This window comes from Tursiops truncatus, chromosome 13 (assembly GCF_011762595.2).
Source record: "Tursiops truncatus isolate mTurTru1 chromosome 13, mTurTru1.mat.Y, whole genome shotgun sequence".
Taxonomy (NCBI): domain Eukaryota; kingdom Metazoa; phylum Chordata; class Mammalia; order Artiodactyla; family Delphinidae; genus Tursiops; species Tursiops truncatus.
The window spans coordinates 8,124,524-8,150,582 of record NC_047046.1 but is presented as its reverse complement, the minus strand read 5'-3'; the positions used below and the strand labels follow the sequence as shown (position 1 = coordinate 8,150,582).

The window sequence follows — 26,059 nt, the reverse complement described above, 5'->3', positions numbered from 1 at the left end:
AAGGTCACAAAGATTTACACTTATGTCTTCATATGACTCACAGTTTTAACTCTTGCATTTAGGTCTTTGATCCATTTTGAGTTAATTCTCATATATGGTAAGAGGTAGGGATCCAACTTCATCATTTGCATGTGGATATCCAGTTGTTCCAGCACCATTTGTTGAAAAGACTATTCTTTCCTTGTTGAGTTGTCTTAACGTCTTTACTAAAAGCCTTGGCGTTTTTTTTTTTAAGCTAAATTCCCAGAGTTGCTCAATAGCTGACTACACTCAGCCAAGCATACAGTACGCAACTGAATGTGATTAAGATTATGTGAAGGGCGACTGAGCAGCGTCGGCAGCGAGCGCGGGCTGCGAAGAGGCGGGCCGGGCCGAGCTGGGCGAGGGGGAACGCGGACCGGGGAGGCGGCGGCGGCAACCTGGGCCTCGCGGCTCAGCCGCGCATCGGAGCAGGCCTCCGCGGCGCGCGCCCCTCGCCGAGCCCGCCCCGGGCCAGCGAGCGCTGGTCAGTGAGGCCCAGGCCGCCGCCGCCGCCGCGGCGCGTTCTTGAAATCATGAATCCTGTTTATGGCCCGGGTTCTTCTGCGCTTCCCTATGCAAATGCCAAAGAAATTGGATATCCAGCTGGTTTCCCCATGGGTTACGCAGCATCTCCTGCCTATTCCCCCAACACGTACTCTGGAGCGAATCCTACCTTCCAAACAGGTTACACTCCTGGCACACCTTACAAAGTGTCCTGTTCCCCCACCAGCGGGGCGGTGCCACCGTACTCCTCCTCCCCAACCCCTACCAGACCGCTGGACACCCCTTGCGAAGTGCCTACCCCCAGCAGAGCGCGCACGCACAGCAAGGCACGTACTACCCCCAGCCCCTGTATGCAGCCCCGTCACGTCATCCACCACACCACAGTGGTGCAGCCCAACAGCATGCCAGCGACGGTGTCTCCTGCTCCCATCCCTCTGCCTAGAGGCAACGGGGTCACCATGGGCACGGTGGCGGGGACCACTATAGCCATGTCAGCGGCTACCTTGCTGACTGGCCGCCCACTCCCCAACTCCTGTCGCCCCCCACCCCATCACTGTGCCCACTTATCGGGCCCCAGGAACACCCACCTACAGCTATGTGGCCCCTCAGTGGTGATCACCCTGCAAACGTTTTCGGATGGAGCTGTGCAGTCACATCGTGGAGGTTCCACAGCTGGTGCTGCAGGCCTTGGGCCTCCAACCAGGACTTTGTTCTTAATGCTCTCGATACTTAGCTAAACACTACTACGGCCGGCCCAGCAGGTCCCAGCGCCCTCAGTCTCCAACTGACTCTGTGGGTTGGTCTTAAAGCAAATCCTGTTTGGTGGGCTGCCAGGCAATTTTTTAGCTAACTGTAATGAAAAAATGGGAGTATTAATCTATTCTGAATCATATCTAGCTGAATGCATGTTTAAAGAAAAACAACACAAAAACAAAGCTTGTTCCATCTACCTGCAGTGACTGATGCAGAACCATCATATGCAAAATCCAAAGGAATGGAAAAGTATTTTACAACTTGTATCATCAATGCACTCTTGTAATGTATGCAAAGTCTTAAAGTTATAAGTGTTAAAGTGAATTTCTTCATAGAGCATCTGAAATCTCTTTGATGATTCTTCAGCCTTTTGGTGTTGACGTGGGTTGCCAATTGGAAACATGGACTTCTACTTTCCACCCATCTGTTCCTTTTGCACGGACTGCACTGGGAGAGAGTTGCAGGGACAGGGAGAGTGTGGGGAGGCCACCGCTGCTTGGGGTGCAGCCAGGTTAATGGCTTTCTCTCCATTTAGGCTTGTGGGGTCAGTGTGATGTGGATGTCCTTAGGGATTACCATGAATCCAGTTAGGGACAAAAGGTGGTTTATGTATCAGCAAAGCAATTTTCTCTAAATTTTCATTACAAATCTCTTACAGATAGAGATGATGCTTTCTATATGTTTAATGGAAAAGTCCTATGTAGAGCGAAATTATTTTCCTGGGATGGAAGATATGTGAAAGAGAACCAGCCACACTTGGAGGAGGTATTGGCCTCTCCTTTATTTAGCTTAGAAAAATCATTCCTTTCCCCTGCCCCCTCGGGGGAAATGTTTGAGTCACCTGAAAACATATGTAGGCATTGTTGTTCTCCCTCCCACAAGGAAGGGCAAAGACTTCATTCAGCTGTGTGTTATGAAGAAAGTTGTATATTTAAGAACTTTTAAAAGGGAACAAAACTTTATTGGATATTGATTGTTCCTTGTAGAGAGGCAGGGCTGTGGCTGTGTTTCGGCCCATGCAGTCGATGGGGACTTGTCCTCTGAGACCATCTGGAGGGCGCTCATGGAGATGGCTGTGGGGAGGTGTGAGGAAAGGGCTGGCGCCTGTTGTCTGTGAGCCCCTTTGGCCATATCTTCTTGCGGCTGGGGACACTCAGCACAAAGCACGTGTGGACAGCAAAGGGCCAGGCAGCATTAGAACGTGTTTGCCTGCCAGAACTTATTACAGAAAGGATTTTGTGTTTAAAATCTGAATATTGTACATAAGAAACCAAGAGGATTTTTTGCCTAAATGTGCCCAACTTGTATCGATGGGTGTGTGTGTGGGTCTGTCCTCAGATGAAGTCAGAGGGGGTGGGGGGTGAGGGTTGTTCCCTTTCAGCGGTCTGTCAGCAGTCTGTCACCCCAACGTCATTTCAAGAGCTGTGGGCCTCAGGTGGGGGGGGGGGCACCTTACTCTCCTTACGGCTCCGGCAGCTGGTCAGGGCTCCGGCACTGGGGTGGCATTCAGCCCCGGATGGTGAGTGGGATACCTGACCCCTGAGCCTTTGGTAACCTTATTTTTTATAGTGAGTACTCTTCATAATTTTATTTTTCGCATCTTATTTTATAAGAAATTTAGGAATATCTTTGCATGGATCATTGTAAACAGAAGATTTATTTCTAATGTCTATAACATAGTGTGTTTACTAATAAGTACTTTAAATTGCTTCAAGAGCACTTAACCTACCTTTGTGTGTACTCGTGTGTGTGTGTGTGTGTGTGTGTGTGTGTGTGTGTGTGTGTGTGTGTGTGTGTGGCAGCCATTTACCCCAGACACAGTGTCAACTTCTTCAACTCTTTGTTGGTAATTCCACCTGTGTAGTGGGCGGTTTGTAATATCGATATGTTCTCCAGGGCCTGAACTGATCCAGTAACAGAGAAGCGGTTTCCCCAGTTTAGTGTAATAAGTTAGGAGAAAATATGATTTTAGTATATGTTTTTTAAAAGTCCCAAACAGAGTGCACATAAACAGATACACACATGCGACTACCTGCAAGGGTTGGAGTCATTTGAATTCAGGAGGAAGTTATGAGAAATTATATAGGCTGTTTCTTCCAGCTTGCCTGAGACTTGGCACACACAGGGTGAATGTTTTCACGAGCACTGAATTAAATGGTGTTTTCAAGAGAAAGAAAAGAGTGGGTTGCGTTTTCTCCCCATTTATATCAGCTTTATAAACACTTTCCCCCCTGTAATTTCTAAAAAAATCTTGTTTCCCTTTTGTGAAGTTGAGTTGGGAGACTTCATCATACTTTTGCATTATGGAATACATCTCTGTGGAGATCTTTTCAATTTTGAAACTATCGGGGCATCAGTTATCAATGTGAAAGGTAGATCTTGTCTAGCAGGTAAGAATCTGGATATAATGAATAGTAACAAAACTATCATATGTTGTAATTTTAGCATTTAGCTCCAGTAAAATTAAGGAATACAGTTTCTGTTATAAAGTTGCATAATTTGATATCCTAAGCACAATAGTAGAACATTCAGAGAAATTTTGCATTTTTTATATGTGACATTCCTAATTTGAGAGTCTTTCAGCTAAATTACAGTTATTTTAGAAGCTGAGACAGGCAAATAAAGGAACTAATTCCTATAAACATAGATATCATCATGGACATTTTTAAAAATTTTTGTTCTACAGCCTTCCCCTAAGGTTTAGAAGGTATGTTTCTCTGCTTAGGGAAACCCTGTTTGGATCTGGGCCAGGTGACTGAACGTTTCACGATGAGTGATGGTCCCATCAGCTTGCTGCCTCTGAGAACTGAGGCCAGCATCAGGGCCAGGGCCATCGTGGTGATAAGCACAGAAGCGCTTCCAGAATCTTTTGTCTCTTGTGTTTGATCTTTTCTCAACATTCTTGTTGGTTTAGTTATTAGGCCTACCAGTTGTATTATATGACTCTGTTTCTTGAGTGCTATGCAAATGTAGTATTTACAGGAGCTGAGGGTGGTCCTGGGCCATGGGCTGGACACCTGGTTGGTACTTGGTACTCGCCCTGCCCTTCCCAAGCTGGGCATGCAGTGCCTCTCTCCATCTGCTGGCATCAGCACTTCAAACAAGAGGAAATAGATTCTTGGGGCTTGGGATATACTAATCTCTGGTAGTGCTGTCCTGCCAGCAGGTGGAGAAAGGATGGCAGGCACCAGACGCATCAGTATTGGGGCCTGCTTTTTAAGAAGGAAACTCAGAATTCTTCACCTGTCCTTTGTAAACATTTGGAAAGAGGATTACTCCAACCAGTTGGGTCACCTTCTCCCTATCTGGCAGCTAACAGCTGGACGCCCCAGTTCTTGCCAGCCTGGGCATTGCCCAGATGGGACAGGATGCCTGTCTGACATCCTCTGGCTGTGCAAGGGCAGGCTTAAGGGTGTGGGGCTTGAGGTGGGGTACAGCTTCTGGTTCTTCTCTTGGTGCTTTCTAAGGACGGGGTGTGTCTCTAGAAAGGAGTGGTTGGCATAGGGGAAGGGTGGACTGTGTGACTCTCCTCTCTAGTACGTTTCAAATGATGGTGTGTTTTTTTCTCCTGAGCTGTTTATTGCTCAACCTGAGCTTTCTGAAAGGAGCCTGCAGAGGACACGCTGCAGAGGAGGGTCTGATCTTTTCAGATAGAAAGTTGCAGAGTTGATCTTACATGTTTCAGAGGATTTGCCTCTTTTCCCACCCTATTCACTTGAAGAACAGAAAACCTCTGGAGTAATCTTATTTGAATCCCCAGGACCAATGTCAAGTCACTTGGGACAGGGAGACCAAGGAGAGGCTGGCATCTCTGTGCAGGGAGCCTGCAGTGAGCTTCAGGGGATGCTGTGCTCCCAGGATTGGTGTGCTGGAGATGACAAGTGTCTTATCTTGGTCTCCTGAGCCCTATTGGAGTCTCCTATAGCTCCTCGTGGAGACCAGTAGTCAGTAGAATAATTGGGCTGGACCTGAGGCCAGCTCTCATGTGTTCCTGGTGGGGTTACTGTGATGGCCACTCAAGAGAGACCCCAGGGAGCCACTGTTACTGACTAGGAAATGGTTCCTTTTTTTTTTTTTTAATGATTTTTGAATACCGCTTTTTTTTTAGACCATTCTCATAGTACTTTTTTAAAACTTAAGCCAGTGTTAAAGGCACCCCTCACCTCTGCACTGAACTCCAGGTGTCAATCAATACAAAGGAACATCCATCCTGAGCCAATTACATTATGTGTAAATTCATGCTATTTTTTTATGCAATCTGATGAGTAGATAAGCTCAGACTTAAAATGCTTAAAAGCACATTTATTTTAACAAGAATTGTTATGTATTAATACTGCAATTTTCAATAAAGATTGACTTGTGTTGCAAAAAAAAAAAGATTATGTGAAAAATCCCAACTGTAATCAGCAGTCACTTTTACTTTATAAACTAAGATTACTCTAGCTAGTGCACTGGATATATTCACTATCTTAATTGTGCTGATGGTTTCATGGGTGTGTACCTATGTCAAACTTATAAAATTGTATAATTTAAATATGTGCAGCTTACTGTATGTCAATTATGCCTCAAGAGAGCTGTTTTTAAAGAGATAAACTCAGGGCAAGAGTGTAAATGAAACAATTTTTTTTTTCCTAATCATTTTTCAGGATCAGCTTCTCTGGTTGGGCCTAAGGTTACACTACCAACTAGGCACTAACAAAAACTTTTATTTGTACATTTCTCTTAACTGACTTTGTTCAAAAACACAAACAAACCATTTAAATTCAAGATCTGTAAGGCCAGGACCATCTCATTACTATGGGGTAAGTATTCACGAGAGCTGTAAATGTGTTTTGACTCTTAAGGAAATGTATTTTTAAGTTTCTTTCCAATGAGAATTTAGTGACTGGGTTTTTCTTTTCTACATAGAATTTAAGTCCCCCCAATTACACAAAGCTCCATTTTGGCAGAGACTTTATCTGTCTGTTCACCCTCATATGCCTAGCATCTAGAACACTGTTAAGCACACAACAGGCACTCAGTAAATACCTGTCAAAGAATGAATAAAATCCCACTTAAACTGTCACCACCTTTTCCTGGGACCATTTTGAACTGAGGAAGGTGGCAGCTCTATTCCTCCTGTTAACATGACAAGTCCATCTCCAGAGGCAGATACTGTCTTCCTCAAATTTTATTATTATTCACCTTCTTATATTTGTAAAAACAAGGTCGTGTGGCTTAGGAATCTCGCTTCCGGGAAAAGACCTAAAATGGTGTGTTAAAGATTATGCATAGGATCCACAAACTGGAAGCAATCAGATGACAGCGGTTAAGGAAACCATCCCTAACTGAAGAAACAATCCATCGATTAAAATTATCATTATGACAAGTCTGCAGTAACATGGAAAACATGTAGTGTGAATCAGGAATTGAAAAGTACCATCACTGACTATGCTTACAAATTAAAAACGTATACACAATTATCTGCTAGAATTTATACTCCATGAAGGCAGAATGTTTGGGTTTGTTCTGTTCACTAGACAGTGCCTGGTACGGAAGGTGTTTATTAACACTTGTTGAATGAATGAATGAAACTAAATATAAAACATACCTATGATAACATACCTGAAGGGAATGAACACACGTGGAAAATTATGTTCAGGTGGTGCAACTGTGGGTGTTTCCTCCACTTTCCCTCTATTTTCCAATTCTCCCTAAAGTTGTGATAAAACTTCCTCAGTTCAAAGGATGGTCACAGAAATCCCTCACCAGGCTCAGGCTGCTTCCTCCCGTCCTACAACTAAGGAAGCATCGGAATGGGAGTAGGTATGTGACCTAGCTTCAATTCTAAGAGGGCTATTTTGCAGCGTGTGTGGCTCCAGCCAAGGGTCCCTAGGGTACCGGATATTTAGGCTTTCCCTCCTGCAGCGAGAAGGCAGCGCTGCCCCCCATTGGAGCCTGCAGGAGAGAGGCTGCTCTTTCCCCTAAGCTGCCCCCAGCGCCTCGCCTCGCCCCACCCCGCCCCCAGCTCACTCCTAGACACCCACGGGGGTCGCTCATTACCTCTCCCGCCCCTGGGAGGGGTATCTCCTTCCCAAGGGGGAGGTCACTCTCTCCTTGAGGGCTCTATCTCCCCTGAGCGTCACCGATCCTCCCTGGTCCTCCTCATGGGGTCATTCGTTCCTGAAGGAGAGGTCATCCCATCCCCGTAGAGCCCACCCCCCTTGAGGGGGGAGTCGCTCGTTCCACCAGTCCCTCTGGGGGGGAGGGTCATTATTCCCCCGTCCCTCTCCAGAGGGGGTCATTCGTTCCCAACGAGGTCACCCCCTCCCCCAGGCCCCATTCCCTCCGAGGGGGTCGCTCTCCCCCAGCCCTCCTGAGGCGGCGCGGCACTCGTACCCGAGGGGGAGGTCACGCCTTTCGCCCGGCCCAGTCCCCCGAGGGTCAGCACCGCCTCCTTCCGGGCCCTCCCCCACGAACGGCCACGCCGGGCGGGGCTCCAGTACGGGGAAGCGGCGGCGGGTCAGGCTACCGGGTCCAGAGCGCGGAACCGGGCGGCGCGGCGGCGGCGGAGCGCTAGCCATGGCGGGCTGCTGCGCGGTGCTGGCGGCCTTCCTGTTCGAGTACGACACGCCGCGCATCGTGCTCATCCGCAGCCGTAAAGTGGGGCTCATGAACAGGGCGGTGCAGCTGCTCATCCTGGCCTACGTCATCGGGTGAGCGCGGCCGCGGGCGAAGACCCTGAGGGGTCCCGGGGACAGGGTGTGATCCGACGGCCGGGAACTCCCCCTTCTGGGTCCCGGCCACGCACCTGCTCATTCTGGCCTAGGTCCTCGGCCGAGCCCCGCGAGCGCCCTCCAGGTGGGGTCCAGGGGACAGCGGCCCGAAGCCAGGGATACATCCCTACTCCCCCAACCCTCCACCCCCGACCCTAGCCACCAGAGGGACGGGCTCTGTGCCAGCTCTGGGTCCAGAGGCTGCTTTGATGTTGTGTCTTGAAGGCAAAGCCTAGCTAGATCTTCATCCTCGCCATTCATGCTTCCTGTCCCTTCTGACTTGCTCCATGATGTCCTTTGGCTGGGGGTGGGAGGGCTTTGCCCTAAATGACTCACTCTTTGCTCTTCACTTCCCATTCTGATGATCTGCTGACAGAAACCAAGGTTTGGGATTTCCACTTGGTTCCTTTTGGGTCTGTGGCTTCCTGTCCTTTCCTTTGAGCATCATATGGTAACCCAAGATAATAGAGAGGTCACACTTTCAAAAATCACTTAAGTTCAGTTCCTTCCTTTTATGGGATTGTTGGAGTTTTTGGTATAGGCACCTGCTTTAGACTTATCGTTCCGCATGCTGCCCTCTTTGCTTATATGTCCCTCCACCATCAGTCCTCACCTAGTGCTTAATTTTAATTGATGCACCCTTACAATGTAATAAAACTCGAGAGGAGGTGGAAATTGATTTACCAACTGGGCCTGCTTTCAAGGTTCACCTGGGGTGTTATGGTGTCTACAGCTGCTGAGCTGACAGATGTTACCTGCTGCATCGTGGGGGGGGGGTTGTTTGTTTGTTTTTGTTTTTCTTAAAAGGCCTAATACAGTGTTCCCCAAACTGCACATAGAGCTATTTGAGAATCTTTAAAAAATACTGACTGCTGGCTCTCAGACCCAGACTTTCTGATTCAAGTGCTGTAGAGTATGACCAACTCCCCAGGTGATTCTAATGTGCAGCAAATTTTGGGAACCAGTGTCCTAGTGTTTCCCAAACCTACCTGAACATGAAGGACTCATCTGAGGAATTGTTTAAAGGTAACAGGACACCATCCCCCCTCCCCCCCCCCACCCTGGGGTGGGACTTGGAATCTGTTAACACTGCCTAAGGGAATCCCCATGATCTGGCAGGTTTGGCTTCTACCATCTATCAGTGCAGCAGCAGTAGGTACTGACAGTAGTCAGTAAAAGGGCTTTCCAGGTATGAACTCTGCATCAGAACCACCTGGCCTACCCCCAGGTTTGGACTCTAAGTCACATTAAGTACCATCACAACCAACTCCTTGCCCCCCAGTGATTGTGATGCACCCTTAAACTTCGAGACCCACTACAAGCTGTTTAACTAAACTCATATTGCTGGGTTGGACCTGAAGCATTTGGAATCAGGAGCCGTCAGGCAGCTTTTTCCTTTTGGCTTTTGCTGCTCGTAGGAGAATCAGTTTACATCTACTTCTAGGTATCTAGGGTATCTGTAAAGTTCTAGACTGCATACAGTATATCTGCAGTATGGTAGCCAGGAGTCACATGAAACTGTTGAGCATTTGAAACACCCCTACTCCAAATTGAGATGTGCAATCACTGTACAATGCACGCCAGATTTCGAGGACATAGTACAAAAAACAATTAAATATCATATTAATACATCTTATATTGATAGCATTAACATATATTGGATATGTTGAGTTACATAAAACATATCATTGAAATTAATTTTACCTGTTACTTTTTAATTTTTAACATGGCTACGAGAAATGTTGAAATTACACGATTCGCGTTGTATTTCTGTTGGGCAGTGCAGCTTTATAGGATTCCTATGGAGTGTTGTCTGCCTTGATCATGAGGATTTTTTAAGCAGTAAATGCTTTGCTTTTATACATCTTGCTGTGATCAGATCTGACTCAGGATCTGAATTTAGGGCTTTTAAGAAAAATTTTAAAAAACCTCATCTCTTAACTTTCTGATTCAATTCATCTTGGTGAAATTGTGGTCTCTTTTCCAGTACTGATCAAAGGTAATCCTTCCTCAAAAAGAGACTGAACAGGACTTTCCTGGTGGTCCAGTGGTTAAGACTCTGCACTTCCAATGCAGGGGGCATGGGTTCAATCCCTGGTCGGGGAACTAAGATCCTGTGTGCTGCATGGCCAAAAAAAAAAAAAAGAGAGACTGAACACTTCTCAGTTATCTAATTGTATTATCAGTCACAGGATGAGGTAATAGTTATTTACATACTGATTGAGATGAAACCATGTGTCTCTGACTTAGCAACTCACTATCCAGTCAGCCCTCTGTATCCTCAGGTTCTGCAGCCACAGATTCAACCAACCATAGATAAAAGATATTAAAAAAAAATTCCAGAAAGTTCCAGAAAGCAAAACTTGAATTTGTCACTTGCCAGCAACTATTTTTACATAGCATTTACATCGTATTTACAACTATTTACATGGCATTTACTTTGTATTAGATATTATAGGTAACCTAGAGATGATTTAAAGTATAGGGGAGGATGTGCATAGGTTACATGCAAATACTATGCCATTTTATATAAGGGTCTTGTGCATCCGTGGTTTTTGGTATCCCCAGGGGTCCTGGAACCAATCCCCTATGGATACCAAGGGATGACTATACTTGGTGGTAAAGTAATAGTGACCCTGCTCTAAGCTTCTCTGTGTCTGACTAGAATTAAATGGAAGCTTATACTGCAGCTGAATTCCTAGAAACCCTGAAGAAGAGGACTTCTTAGGGAAAAAGCCCATCTCTAAGATGGGTAGTGAACTTGGAGACTACTCAGACAATAAGTAACCAAATAAGCAAATTTCTGAAGTCTCAGCACCTAGAGCTTATAAGGAGGGGAGAGGGATGCTAGTAGTATTTCTTGACTCTAGAAATTACAACAATAGTAGTCACTATTGATGTTTAACAACAGCTCTGATGGGGAGGAGTTCTGATTTGTAGTACTGGCCAATTTCCACGGTGTAAATGCTCCCATTGTGGCCAATTTCAGTCTGCTGATAATGGCTCACAAACATTGTTCCAAGCATTTGACATGCATTAACTCACGTAACCTCACAACAATCCTGTGAAGTCTTGTTATCATTCCCGTTGTATAGATGGGAAAAACAGGCACAGAGAGGTTAAGCAGCTTGGCCAAATTTATGCCTAGTGAGTGATGAACTGAGATAGGCTGGCTTCAGTCTGTTCCAGTGTCCTAACCACTATGCACCAATGCCTTCAGATTTTTAATTATTCAGGCTGGTAGTGAAGTCTCCACTTCAGAGGAGAGAAACATACATGTGACCTGAATTCTTAGAGAAAAAGTAAGAAACTATTATACATTTACTTAAAAGATATGATTCTCCTTTCTAGAGGGCATATATAGCATAGAGGGCAAGAAAGGAGACTTCGAAAGCAAAAAGCTTGAGTTCAAATGCTGACTCTGCCATTCACTACCTGTGTGACCTTGGGCAAGTGACTTAACCTCTCTGAATTACAGTTTTCTCCTCTGTAAAATGGAGAAGAATAATGACACCTGCCTTATAAAGTGGTCAGTATTAAATTAGTTAATACACATAAAGAGCTTAGATCAGTACCTGGCACCTAAAGACATTCAAATGGTAACTATCATTATCATAATTTCTATTATCTCATGGTAATTCTGCGGGTCATAGTGCATTGAAAGTGTTCAAATACCTAGTAATAAAGACAGCATTCACTGAGCATTTTCTTTGTGCTGATCACTGCACTAAGTTACAAAGTTAAGCAGCTTTTGCAAAGTCACAACTAGTAAACATCATACTTTCAGCCTCTGGCTACCAGAGGCTCCCTAGCATTAACTCAAATTCATGCAATCCTAATGGCAATTTAAGAGACCTGTTTTATTTTGTAGCTGGGTGTTTGTGTGGGAAAAGGGCTACCAGGAAATGGACTCTGTGGTCAGCTCTGTTACTGCCAAAGCCAAGGGTGTAACCACGACCAATACTTCTAAACTTGGATTCCGGATCTGGGATGTGGCCGATTATGTGATTCCAGCTCAGGTAAGCCTCCCACTGTGTCTCTGTCTAAAGCTCAAGCCTCTAGTTAGCTGCTTTCCCTTCACCTTTGCACTCTTGATTAGTGATTGGCATGCCCAGAGTTCTAACATCACCAATGCCCAGACTGATGGTTTTAGTCCAAGAGAGCAGTGCAGACAGACCTCTTTTTGGCTTAGGGTCTAACAGGTAATATTCAATCAGCTACGTTTCTTCAGCCCTAAAACATGGCTGGCTTAAACAGAGGAAGCTTTCCATATGGACATCTGAGTCTGTCACCGGACTTGAAAAGTAGAAAAGCACGTTTTAAATCCTGGGAAAAATGCAGGTGGAACTATCACCTTTCCACATTTTGTGGTTTGCTTTACTGTTGTAAACCCACAAGGTAAATCTTTTCAGACAGCGTACAAACTTTAACAGCCCGTAGAGACCCAAAGCCAAAGAAGAAGGAAACAGCCATACCCATATAGGATTCCATCAGGAACACAGGGGAGGGAAGAAACTGTTTGATGCAGCATCCTAGTCTCCCGTCTGTTAATCCACAAAGCTCCAAGTTAAATATTGACTCTCTTTAACCATGATAATGGCTCTGATCCACAGTCAAACCCCACATATCCCTCCAGATGGCCCACGTGCTAGGGTGACTGGGGTGGCCACATGCAGATAAGCTGTCAGCTCTTGGCTCAGAGCAAGGACTTCAGAAACTCTCTCTTCAAGTGTGTTCATTTTCCCTCTGCCTTCTCAAGAGAAGGCTCTCGTGGGGTGCCCAGAGAGAAATCAGAGCTAATAAGCCATAAAGGTCAAATGGAACAGGGGACTCATAGTTTGCTGGAGGAAGCTGGTGCTGTTGGCATGCACCTGTCTCTACAGAGAGACCTCTGCTTCCTACGAAGCCACGGCCTCGTCCTGGCAGGCTCGGAATATCACACTCCGTCTGTTTACTGGACCCACAGAAGGGTACGGCCCCCTGCTTCTGCCCCTCAGTGGAAAGGAGCACACAGCAGCTCTGCCTTCCATCTCGGATCGGAGCCGGGGGCCGTGTGAGTCCCACACGGCTCTCTTCATGAGCTTTCACGATATCCTGCTCCTCCAAAGATGGAACACAAACGTGTATTTGCACCGCATCTACTCGGCTCATCTCCAGACTGAAATTTCCCTAAACTTAAAATAGATAAGAAATAGGAAACAAAAAGTAAACCACACTGACTTGTTCAGGTCTAACTCCGGAGAGACGCAGGAACAGCCTTCTGTAAACACCAAGCAAGCAGTGTGTCTACATATGGAACACGGGAGCCTGCTGGGGCGCCTGACCCGGGCCTCCTGCCACATTCTCATGCCCCCTCCTGCGGCCATTTCCTCATTTCCCTACATGCTTTGTTCCAGGTCTGTCTTTGAAAGATGCCAACTATTCCCAGAGCGTCTACCACCTTATCAGACCTGGGAGTGGAGATGTCTACAGACCCTTTGGTCCCTGAGTTTCCCTGATGGCTCCCAGCACTGACTGCTCTTCTCAGGAGTATGAAATGTTCAGAGCATTTCATTTTAGAGCACCAGCGCCCAATAAGGAGGAGGTCCAACTAGAATTTGCAGGGTCTTTGTCTTTTTTTCCTTGTACTGGGAGGTCACTGTTAGCAATTCTTCAGTCTCATCCCCAAGTGAATTGCTCTCCAGAAACTTTAAATCAACCATTTGGCACCTTCACACTCAGGAGGAGAACACAGAACCTTCTCAAAAGGAGAAGTGCCAGGCTTCCCTGGTAGTGCAGTGGTTAAGAATCCGTCTGCCAATGCACCAGGGTTCAAGCCCTGGTCCGGGAAGATCCCACATGCCGCAGAGCAACTAAGCCCGTGCGCCACAACTACTGAGCCTGCGCTCTAGAGCCTGCGAGCCACAACTACTGAAGCCCGCGCGCCTAGAGCCCATGCTCCACAACAAGAGAAGCCACTGCAGTGAGAAGCCCGTGCACCGCAGCCAAGAGTAGCCCCTGCTCGCCGCAACTAGAGAAAGCCCACGCGCAGCAACGAAGACCCAACACAAACAAAAATAAAATAAAGAAAAAAAAGGAGAAGTGTCAATGGCGAGCCCTGATTGGGCCTTCTGTATAGAATGTTTTATGTATTTATTTTAGTTCCTGTTAGGAAAGAGAACCAGCCTAACTTGAGACCTCTGAGGTCTTGTGTTTCTGCGCCTGTGAGGTAATCCGGTTGGCAGAGGATATACTGAGCACTTATTGACTCTTTTCCCTCAAGTCAAGCTTTATTAAGGAACCATTTCAGGGTATAGACATGTTTTTTTAACCTGAGGTGAAATTCATGTATCACAGTATTAACCAGTTCAGAATGAAAACTCCAGTGGCATCTAGCACATTCACGATGTTGTGTACCATCACGTCAGTCTAGTTGCAGAACATTTTCATCAGTCTAAAAGGAAAGCCCCCACTCATTAAGCTATCATCCCCTTGTCCACCTTCTCCCTCACCCCCTCACAACCACTAATCTACTCTCTGTTCCTGGATTTGCCTAGCCTGTACATTTCACATCAATGGGATCATACACTACGTGGCCGTTTGTGTCTGGCTTCTTGGACTCAGCATCATGTTTTTGAGGTTCATCCACATTGTAGCCAGGTCTGTGCTTCATTCCTTTTTATGGCTGAGTCATGTTCCCTTACGGGTATGGACCACAATTTGTTTATCCATCCATCCGTTGATAGACACTGAGTTGTTTCCACCTTTAGGCTATTGTGAATGGTGCTGCTGTGAACATGTGTGCAAGTATTGGAGCCCCTGTTTTCAGTTAGGTTATAACTCTCATCGGTGAGAATGGGAGACCCTAAGATCAGTGTTTTTAACTGTTTTCTGCATGGCATGGGGGGGAAGTGAAGGCACTGTCCTAGTAAAGGGTCTTCCCTGTGGCTCTGCCTGGCTCCTCTGCAGGTAGTATGCAGCACTCTCTCCCCTCTGCCTGCTTTACAGGAGGAAAACTCCCTCTTCATCATGACCAACATGATCGTCACCATGAACCAGACCCAGGGCCTCTGTCCTGAGGTAGGCAGCTTCTTGGGGAAGAGCCTCGGGTCTCATACCCACCTCTCTGTGCCTGTCCCACTGTGGGTGGGACCAGGCCATGTGCAACCTGTTTTCACTGGTTCTTCTTTTTCCAGATTCCAGATGAGACCACCGTGTGTGAATCCGATGCCAACTGTACTGCTGGCTCTGCAAGCACCCACAGCAATGGTACAAACCTGTGGCTGTGACTCCACAGTAGATGCTTAGCCTGGGGAGGGTAGCCCCCGACCAAACTGCCTCCCCCGTGGGCCCCCTCTCAGAGGGACATCTCCAGGATGGAGAAATCCCCCACACGAGCCTGGGAGAGCCTGGTGTCCAGACTGGGGTCCTGGGGCCCCCTCGACATTTATCTCTGTCATCTGCACCCCAGAAGCCATCCCAGATCTTGCCCTGTCCTGTGGCTCTGCACCACCCCAGCCCTGCAGTTGGCAAAGCAGTGATGTGGCTAGGACTTAGACAACTCTTTTCCTCCAATTTGAATTTCTGGATGCTGTCTAAATCCCAGAATTAGACTAGCTCAAGATTGATTGCATAGGATACATGGTGGAGTTTCTACTCTGCCTCACAAAGTAGAAAGTAGGAGACCCCCATAGACCTGGGTGCCCCTCGCCCCTGTAGGAGTTGCGACAGGAAGGTGCGTGCCGTTCAATGAGACCGTGAACACATGCGAGGTGGCAGCCTGGTGCCCGGTGGAGGATAACGCACAAGTGCCAACGTGAGTCCTGCCAAAGGGACAGAAGTGTCCTAAATGCTGGGTCTCGGGCCTGAGAGAGGTGGCAGGGGAGTTGTGGCTTTGTGCTCTTGGTGTCAGCCTGTAGCGTGAGGCTTCCCTGGGCTGGTGGTTCTCAACCACAAGGCAGCAGCCCTCAGTAGCTAGTGGGCCACGGTGTTTTTCACTCAGGATAAGAGTGCAGGTGACTTGTTGCTAGTTAGGCCTCTGTCAGTTGCAAGTAACTGACAGGAAACAGTTCTCAGGGCCTTAAACGGGTGTGTACACACACACACACACACACACACACACATGCACAGTGGGGGCGGTTTGTTGTTCAACTAACCACAGAGATCCCAGCATGGCTAGACCTGGGGCTCGAAGGACAGCATCCGAGTCGCCACCTCTTGGCTCTGCTTCCCTCCGTGGTGGCTTCGTTTGCAGGACCCATGGCATAGTCCCTAGTCCCCCTGCCCAGCTGTCCGTAAAGATTCTAGACCTGTCCATCTTCACAGCTTCAGCCACATCTGTCAACCCATCCAACCCATCACTGTGGCTGGGGGATGGACTTTGCTTCTGGCTCAGGCCTGGGTCATGTGCCTTCCTAGCTCAGCGGGGAGTCAAACCCACCCGAATGACACAGGTTGAGAGTGGGGGAGGCGTGGCTTTTAAAGGAAGTGTGGGGTTCTGTTACCAGAAAAAAGGTACAGATGCTGGGCAGGAAAATTATTAATGTCCGTTAAAGTGTGTTTTATAAACTAGAGCAGGTTCAAGGTTGCCTAGAATAACATTCTTTCGAACTGCGATCAGCTGTGCTGTGAGTGGGTGGAGTCAGAAGTAAGCTCTCGGAACTGCTGGCAACCTGGGGCCTTTCTCAGGGTTCAGACTGAGGCCTAGATAAGCCTAGGGGAGCAGGTAACCATGTGATCCTCACCCTGGGTGTGTCGCAACACAAGAGAATGGTGAGGACTGCGGATTGCTGAGGGCAACAGCTCCGGCAAGGGAGGGAAATACTAGAAGACGAGGAATCCTAGCATTCTGGAGCTGGAAGGGACTTTATGGAGCCGGTGGCCATGTGTGGCTACTGAGCACTTGAAATGCAGCTGGGTCCAAAATGAGCTCTCAGCGCAAAATACACTCCAGGTTCTGAAGGCTTATTATTAAAAAAAAAAAAATGTAGTATCTCATTAATAACATTCTATGTTGTTTACATGTTGGGGTAACATTATAGATATATTGGCTTATTACAGAAAAGCTCATTTCACTTGTTTCTTTTTACTTTATTTTTGGCCGCGAAGCATGTGGGATCTTAGTTCCCTGACCAGGGATGGAACCAGCGCCCCCTGCAGTGGAAGTGCAGAGTCCTAACCACAGGACCGCCAGGGAATTCCCTCTTTTTACTTTTTAATGTAGCTACTAGGAAATTTTAAATTACAGTGTGGTTTGTGCCTCACAGTATATTTTCACCGGACAGTGCTGTTATGTATTTTTTTTTTAATGGAGTGTAATTGCTTTACAATGTTGTGTTAGTTTCTCCTGTACAATGAAGTGAATCAGCTATATGTATGCCTATATCAGCGCTGTTATAGATCTAATCCAGTGTAGGATGATTTTTAAGTGTACACTGATACAAAAAATTTCAGCACTGAGTCACATGGAGAGAAAGGTCTTCCCATCTCCACTCTTATTCAGCCCCTGGCTGATATCAAGGAGGAGATTCTGGTCTGGAGTGTGTTCAATACCTCTCTGTCCCTCGCTGATTTCCATTTCTCACAGAGAACAAGCCCCAGGCTCAACACCTTGGGCTGACAAAAATATGTCAGCTCGTAATGACATTGTTCTTAGTTATATTTATTTGAACGATGACCTCTAACTTGTGGCAAACGATATTTTTTATGGTCATGATGGAAAGTTTTACTTCAAAATGAATGTCAGTAAGAAAAAAAAAAAAAAAAAGAGTTGATCCTAAAGGTGGAAACAACCCAAATGTCCATCAACAGATTGTGGTGAACACGTACAATGGAATGTTATTGAGCCATAAAAAGGAATGAATAAAAAGCTCTGACACAGGCTACCACAGGGATGAACCTCGAAAACATGCTAAGTGCAAGAAGCCAGACACAAAAAAGTCACATACTGTCTGATCCCATTCATATGAAATGTCCAGAATAGACAAATCCATAGAGAAAGAAAGAAAGTAGGTTGGTGGTTCCCGAAGGCTGAGGGGAGGGGAGAATGGCTAGTAGCTGCTTGACGAACAAGCAGTTTCCTTTCGGGGTGATAAAGATGTTCTTGAACTAGATAGAGGTGATGGTTGTATAACACTGGAATGTGCTTCATGCCACTGAATTGTATACTTTATGAATTTTTTTTTTTTTTTTTTGCAGTACGCGGGCCTCTCACTGTTGTGGCCTCTCCCGCCGCAGAGCACAGGCTCCGGACGCGCAGGCCCAGCGGCCATGGCTCACGGGCCCAGCCGCTCCGCGGCACGCGGGACCCTCCCGGACCGGGACACGAACCGGCATCCCCTGCGTCAGCAGGCGGACCCCCAACCACTGCGCCACCAGGGAAGCCCTGAATTGTATACTTTAAAATGGTTAATTTTATGTTCTCTGAATTTCACCTCAATTTTTTTTTAAAGGAGGGTTAATCTTAAAGACAAGTATTGCACATGAGGCACACAGCGGTATAGGGAGTGACAGAAGTTTGAGAAACGTTGATACAGTCCATCCCCTTGATACAGGGACGAGGGAATTCAAAGCCCCAAAAGAAGTGCCTCGGTCAAGGTCTTTATCAGCGGTAGCGGCAGGCTCAGCTCCCCACGTTGTGTGGCCTCATCACTGGCCCTGCTCCTTTCTCAGGGTGGGGAAGACTGCTGAGGCTTTTTATAGCTTCAAAGATTCCACCTGGGGGGCTTCCCTGGAGGTCCAGTGGTCAAGACTCCACGCTTCCACTGCAGGGGGCACGGGTTTGATCCCTGGTGGGGGAACTAAGATCCTGCCTGCCATGTGGTGCAGCCAAACAAACAAACAAAAAGCTTCCACCTGGGTCAGGGCCCCCCCCCACCACTGAGGAGTCAGTCTACAGTGCCAGATCCTCCTGAAGAAACCCTCCAAAGCAGTGGGGTCCCCTTGGGAAATTCAACTCCTACAGTCAGCAGGAGCTGACGTGGCACTTCCAAGGTGTGGTGCAACAGCAGACATGCACTTTTTGTGTCAAGCCTGTAGATGAATTCACCTTTGCTTTTGCTTCTTAAACCAGATCTGTTGAGCATTCCCAAGAATACCTGAGGGAGGTAAGTCCTGAAACCCAGCACCTGCCGGATGAGTGATTTCTAGTGAGGCCACGAGGCACCACCCCTCCCGCCCTTCGTTAGCTATTCCTCAGGTTCTTAAATTCCCACTGCCTTGAGGAAGAGGCCCTGCCCTTCCATGACTGGAAGAAATCAGAAGCCTTGGTTTGCAGTCTCCTCTCTTGACCTGGTGTTTATGCAGAGGAAAGTAGAAAAGATGAGATATGTTTTACTTTCTTCTTGGCAAAGTGACATCGTAAGACACATGGGTATGCGACTTAAAAATATTACCTAGGGGGCTTCCCTGGTGGCGCAGTGGTTGAGAGTCCGCCTGCCGATGCAGGGGACACGGGTTCGTGCCCTGGTCCGGGAAGATCCCACATGCCGCGGAGCGGCTGGACCCGTGAGCCATGGCCGCTGAGCCTGCGCGTCCGGAGCCTGTGCTCCGCAACGGGAGAGGCCACGACAGTGAGAGGCCCGTGTACCGCAAAAAAAAAAATATTACCTAGGTATATTAGGAGTGTACATATGTTTGTACTTTTGTTAACAATACGTTGTAATTTTTTTCAGGCCTGCTTTTTTAAAGGCTGCAGAAAACTTCACTCTTTTGATTAAGAACAACATCTGGTATCCCAAATTTAATTTCAGCAAGTAAGTGGCGGCCAGCTGTGTGAATTCGCCAGTGTCTTGGGGAAACTTGTGGCTCTTCTTTGAGGTTGTCCTTGCTCCTATTTTCTGCTTCCTCCCAACTTTAGGAGGAATATCCTTCCCAACATCACCACTACCTACCTCAAGACGTGCATTTATGACGCTAAAACAGATCCCTTCTGCCCCATATTCCGACTTGGCAAAATAGTGGAGAACGCAGGGCACAACTTCCAGGACATGGCTGTTGAGGTAGGTGTAGGTCCTCGCTTTTCTAACAGTCTTTGACACATCTCCTTCTAGAATGGGCTCTGAGGAAAGCTCGCTCTGTCTGTTCGCAACCCACAGGGAGGCATCATGGGCATCCAGATCAAATGGGACTGCAACCTGGACAGAGCCGCCTCCCTCTGCTTGCCCAGGTATTCCTTCCGCCGCCTGGACACCCGGGACGTGGACCACAACGTGTCCCCAGGCTACAATTTCAGGTGGGTGTGAGCTTGGGCCCCATTCCTCATGTGCTGGGGGTGATGGTAGTTGCATCACTCCCCATTGGGGGCCTCCACACCCACCCAAGACCAGCACTCAGGCGGCACCCCAAGGGCAGGTGGGGAGGCGTGTGCCAGGGAGAGTGGTCCAAGCAGGACCTTGCCCCTGTGGCATCCTGACCTGTGAGCGCCCTCCTCGCCTTTTCTTGCCTCAAGAACGACTGTCTGCTTTAGCTTTCCTGGGCCGGCCAGCCTCAGCCAGGACCCTGCTGGGGTCTTTTTTCTTTTTTTTTTTTGGCTGTGCACTTGTGGGATCTTAATTCCCCGACCAGGGATTGAACCCAGGCCTCCTGCAGCAGAAGCATGGAGTCCTTACCACTGGACCGCCAGGGAAGTCCCTCTGCTCACTAATTTTGAGGAGTGGATGAGCCTGTGGTCCTCCAGTCCAAAGGCCTCTGGGGCCTGATCCATGAATTGGTTTCTCGGTTGATCTGGCCCCCAGAATCTCCCAAGGTGCAGGGGATACAAGTTTTAGCCTCAGGAAAGGCCTCTGCTGGTATTTCCCTGCTAGAAGTGCTGTGTATTGGATTCCTGGGGCTGCCGTAACAAATGACCACAAACTGGGTGGCTTGAAACAGCAGGAATCTGTTCTCTCACAGTTCTGGAGGCTGGAAGCCCAGAATCAGTGTGTCAGCAGGCCAGGCTCCTTCCTTGCCTCTTCCAGCTTCTGGTGGCTCCTGACAATCCTTGGTGGTCCTTGGTTCATAGGTGCATTACTCAGTCTCTGCCTCTGTCGTCACATGGCCTTCTCCCATCTGTGCCTGTGTCCCTTTGTCCTTTGTCTCTCTTCTTTTACGGACACCAGTCATATTGGATTTGAGGTCCACCCTAATCCAGTATGACTGCATCTTAACTAATTACATCTGCAAAGACCCTATTTCCAAGTAGGGTCAGTGGTGCTCTTTTGCTGCTCTTGTCTCCCTCTAGTGGTGATGTGTGGAATCAAATGCACAGAGCATCTGCTGTCCTCGTGAACCATCTGGCTCACTGATAGAAGGGCAGATCCTTGCATTTTTCCCTAGTAAGGGAGTCAGATTTGCATTGCTCTATCTCTACGGTTACACAGTTTCTTGTAGAAACCACTGTGGAAAACTTCAATCTTGGGTTGGAACCCCAGAACAGAGAAGCCGATAGGACCCTCACAAGGACACCCATCCCCCTGACCTCCACCAGCATCAGGCCCCACCTGAGTTCCCCGGGCCTGGACCACGGCATGAAGTTGTGGGCCAGACAGATCTCAGGCCACAGCTTAGGCTCCTGGTGGATCCCCTGTATAACACGGGCAGCAAATGGTATCAGTCTCAGTGGTTCTCCCCCCAGCATGCCCCTTCGTGTTCTATTTTTGCATGTGGGATCTTAGTTCCCCGACCAGGGGTTGAACCTGTGCCCCCTGCAGTGGAAGCACAGAGTCCTAACCACTGGACTGCCAGGGAATTCCCCCTCCTGGTGGTCCTTTATAAATGGTTTTATTGAGATATAGTTCACATACTACACAGTTCACCCATTTAAAGTGTAGAATTCAGTTGTTTTTAGTATATTCACAGAGTTGTGCAACTGTTACCACAGTCAATTTCAGAACATTTTCATCACCTCAGAAAGAAACCCCAGACCCTTTAGCTGTATCCCTCTATCCCTTCAGCTACGTCAACCCCTGGCAACCACTAATCTACCTAATTTGCCGATTCTTGACTTTCATAGGAATGGACTCATACGATATGTGGCCTTCTGCGACTGGCTTCTTTCACCTAGCATCATGGTTTTTTTCCAGGTTCATCCATGTTGTGGCATTTATCAGTACTTCTCTTTATGGCTAAATAATATTCCATGGTGTGGGTATAACACATTTTGTTTATCCACTCATCCAATTGATGGATCAATGGTTCTTTAATACAAAAAATGTCCAGTGCTGAGATGCTCGGTCCCCCCACCCACAAAGCAGACTTGGCCATCACTGCTGGCTGGCCACCTTCTGTTAGTGGCCAGGGTCTCCTTGAGAGAGGCGGGGCTCAGCTGTATCAGGAAGGACTTTCAGAGGAGGAAGTTCCGTTTTAAGTCGTAGGAAGTGAGGGTGATGACAGAGGAGGGATCTCTCCGTGCACCCTTGTGCCAGCATTCCAGACGCTCTGCCCTGCGGGCCCCAGCGCCCTCCTCCTCAACAGGCCAGCCCTCCTTCTGCGTGGCTCACATGAGCCTGGAGAAGCCCCGAGGTGCTCGAGTGTGGTTCGTTCGGTAGGCAGAGCGAGCCCTAAGCCATTGCCAACTCCGCCAGGGCCTTGGGAGTTCACTCTGACATCCCTCAGCAGGACCCAGAGGCTGTCTCAGGCCTCCCTGTGCCTTTTCCCTCTAACCTGGCCTTCTTTACCAGGTTTGCCAAGTACTACAACGACCTGACCGGCACCGAGCGCCGCACGCTCATCAAAGCCTATGGCATCCGATTCGACATCATCGTGTTTGGAAAGGTAGCCTGGCCGCCGGCTCCCCTCGTTCAGAGCCCACTGGTCCTCTTCTGGGCTGGCCAGGGGCAAGGGGCCCTCTCCCCACAACTTCTTTTTCTCCCATCATCTGCAGGCTGGGAAATTTAACATCATCCCCACCATGATCAACATTGGCTCTGGCTTGGCGCTCTTAGGGGTGGTGAGTGGCTCACTTAGACCTCTCTGGCCACCCGCCTGGGACTGTGACCCCCCCCAGAACTGCAAGTTGAGACCCTCTGCTGGCATCCTGGTTCTTCCCCTTGACCCCAGACTTGTTTCTAGGCTCGACCCTCCAGGCTTATTTCCCTTCCCCATCCCCACCTGCTTCCTCCTGCCCTTCTCCAAGACAGCGCTCCTCGGGCCCTAACCTTTTCCCCCCGGAGAGATGGAGGAGCCCTTCATTTCCTTGGAAGATCCCAGGCTTTGTGGGAAGGGGCGCACACAGAATAATAGGGCCACAGCATCCTGCCTCATTCTTTCTTGCCCTGTGCTGCATTCAGGCAACAGTGCTGTGTGATGTCATTGTCCTCTACTGCATGAAGAAAAGATACTACTATCGGGAGAAGAAATATAAATATGTGGAAGACTATGAGCGGGTAGGTCGCCTCCTGAGCTCCCAGCCGGCAGGAAGGCCCAAGCGGCCTACCTCACCTGCCTCTTGTCCCAGCGGTGAGAACCCCTAGGTCATCTAGGTGTGTTGTCCACTCGCGCAGTCACATGCGACTCTTGTCATCTGCTCCATTTCTAGACCACCTATACTAGCCTTTACTTCATACTTTTCTTCAAATGGACTCACTCTTTAAAATCTAGCCTTCATTTTAATCAGTGATGTCTCAGGTTAGTTATGATAATGGATATCATGCCAAAACCTCTGTCCACACTCTACTTCAATTCGCCTTGAAGAGAAAGAGGGGTTGGGGACCCCTAGGACCTACCTGAATACGCTCAGTTGTGAAGGGCTGTCCAGACGTCCTCAGGGAAAGTCCCCAATTCCCACCTGCCCGAAATGGTCCAGGCTTGCCTGCGGGCAGCACAGGGCGGTGCACATGTATCCATAAGCATATCAACTGACGATAAGCATATTGTTCTTTGCAGGGTCTTGGCAGTGAGACGGACCAGTGATGCCCACCCCACACCTGGGCTCTCCTTGGCCCTCATCAGAGCACAGCAAGGAGGGAGAAAAGGCTGCCTGCCATGTCACCCCAGAGGAAGTTCCAGATTCTGAGTCAGTCTCCACAAGTACTGCAGGGTTGCCCAGCTGCTCCCATGTCTGGTGTGTAGGGTTTGCGTAGTAAACCACTACGCACGTTGGTCACCTCCTGTCTGTGGCTGGGTCACCTCTGCCGTTCCTTCTCTTTGGGGTCACTGGGGCAAGCTCTGGCCCGAGGGCAGTGAAGTGGCTGTGGCTACAGGGCCGAGGACTTCTCCAGGGCCGGGTCTCCTCAGAAGCTTCCATCTCCAGCCCCCTTCGAGACAGGCCCAGTCCTCCAAGGCCCGGCAGCTCCACTCAAGCACTGTATAAGGAAGGCGGGACACCTGGCTGTGCTTGTAGCTCTTCGGCACTTCCAGGCTGCTGTTCCCCTCCCCCCACCCGAGGCTTCAACCACGAGGTCATGAGGCGGAGCTAGTGTTTTTCCTTTGAGAAGAGCTACATTGAGATGACTGAGGACCAAACATTAAAACAAATGATTTTCTTAATCTCTGTGTGGTTTCACAGCGTGAGCTAGAACTTTCCTTCCTTCCCCTTTACTTGGACCAGTAAATCCATTTGTTATCCCAGCTCACTGTGCTCCTGAAACAGTCTATTGCTGGAGCTTAGGTTTTTTTTTTTTTCAACTTTAACCTTCTCTTAAAACCTAAGAAGTATGATCTTTGTTAGCTTGTGTTCCTATAGAGTTTACGAGATTCTTTTTCTGTGGTGTACCGTTTGTCTTACCAGTGCTTACATTTTACATAAAAGTGTGGGTCTGCACCACAGGGAACAGTTTTAGGTGACATGAAGGTGGCTTATCCTCCCTCCTCCTCATTTGCCTTCCAGAAACCTCCAACCAAAAGCAGCACCCCCTACACCTACCTTGCCACCGATGTGAAATGTTAACGAAGCTATTTCTAGCTTGCCTGCACACCGACTCTATTCCGCATCAGGTGTTCAGGATCTCCCTAAAGAAAGCAGCCTGCCCCTCCTCCTCGTTAGGAATTCATTTCCAACTGCTGAGGGAACGTTTATTTTAGAAGTGCTCTGCTTCTGCAGGATAAATGGCCAACCTGGGCTTTTCTTGCTCTGGGGAAAAAAGAAAAAAGTTTACAGACCCCTTTGAAGAAGTTCTGGTTCAAGCTACCTTTCTGAAAAATGCCTGCTTGAACACACCAGTCACATGGAGCTGGAATTTTTAGGAAAGGCTTATGATCTTGCAGGCTAAGGAGTGATGGTTACTGGAGTGAGGAAGACTCCTTTCAGCCTCCCTTTTCTAAAATGGAAGGCTACAGCCAGGTGGGATGAGGGTTGGGGGCGGCACTGTCCTTTAACTCACCAGAATCATCTTGCTTTCTGCTACAGCCCCACTTGTTGGCACTCCTTGGCACTGCCTCTTAAGTAGGGTTCCTTCAGCCTTGCATCCATGGATGACCTTCTAGGAGATTCTGAAACCCCTAAAGCTGTGCAAAGTGATGCACCTGTGTGCATTTCTGCTCGCTTTCATCAGATTCTCAGTGGGGTCTTTGAACAGGAACACCTGCTCTTGTCTCTGGAGGGCCCGTATTTCAATGTTGTATTTCTGCAGTCATGGAACAGGAATCTTTCAGATTTCATCTACTGTCGCTTGATAACAGAAAACTGAAGTCCAAAGCTAGTAAAGCAATCCTGTGGGCTAGGTTCACATTTAGAATACAGGGAGCCCTCAGCCCGCAGTCTGGAGAAAGCGACCGTTCTAAAATAGTCTCCAGAGGCCATGAAAACCGGCAACCGTCAAGGCTCTGCAGAACACTGAATCTGCTGACAAATTCAGCCTACTTTCTGAGCCTCGGTTTACAGATGATGATCCATAAATGGGGTTAATACCTACCTCACGGGTGAAGTGTCACGTTGCATGCCTACCCACGGGACGTATTCAGTGTGTGATTCAAACTGCTACCGTAGCTGTTCGCCTGTTTGGTCTCCGTCAGAAGAACCTATCTGCCAGTGACCTGCCTGGCAGAGCAGTGCTTTGCAAGCTTCAGCATACAGGTGAGTCACCTGGGGATCTTGTTTAAACGGGGCCTGGGAATATGAATTTCTAACCCAG

General features: G+C 48.2%; 1 protein-coding gene, 1 long non-coding RNA gene and 1 pseudogene across 4 annotated transcripts; 2 read left to right on the top strand and 1 right to left on the bottom strand.

The window, feature by feature from the left end:
• The first annotated feature begins 511 nt into the window (after positions 1 to 511).
• On the top strand, positions 512 to 1,389 carry LOC109552603 (myelin-associated neurite-outgrowth inhibitor pseudogene; annotated as a pseudogene).
• Positions 1,390 to 5,559: 4,170 nt separating this feature from the next.
• Positions 5,560 to 7,793, bottom strand: LOC109552602 (uncharacterized). 2 transcript variants are annotated; one of them, XR_002179485.3, is made up of 2 exons: positions 7,657 to 7,793; positions 5,560 to 6,971 (listed from the first exon to the last, which is right to left on the bottom strand). It is a non-coding gene; the product is annotated as an uncharacterized lncRNA (long non-coding RNA). The 2 variants fall into 2 exon arrangements; XR_012325113.1 differs by having other exon boundaries at positions 5,560 to 7,057; positions 7,657 to 7,790.
• Positions 7,794 to 7,838: 45 nt separating this feature from the next.
• On the top strand, positions 7,839 to 24,476 carry P2RX4 (purinergic receptor P2X 4). Of its 2 annotated transcripts, XM_004330179.4 has the most exons (12): positions 7,839 to 7,973; positions 11,905 to 12,052; positions 15,021 to 15,092; positions 15,209 to 15,281; positions 15,732 to 15,828; positions 19,685 to 19,765; positions 19,870 to 20,011; positions 20,108 to 20,244; positions 22,670 to 22,763; positions 22,873 to 22,938; positions 23,279 to 23,374; positions 23,874 to 24,476. In XM_004330179.4, exons 1-12 carry the CDS (start codon positions 7,840 to 7,842, stop codon positions 23,898 to 23,900), a joined length of 1,167 nt encoding a protein of 388 aa, XP_004330227.1. In that variant the 5' UTR covers position 7,839; the 3' UTR covers positions 23,901 to 24,476. The 2 variants fall into 2 exon arrangements, with proteins under 2 accessions (XP_004330227.1, XP_073646164.1); XM_073790063.1 differs by lacking the exon at positions 22,873 to 22,938.
• Positions 24,477 to 26,059: the final 1,583 nt, after the last annotated feature.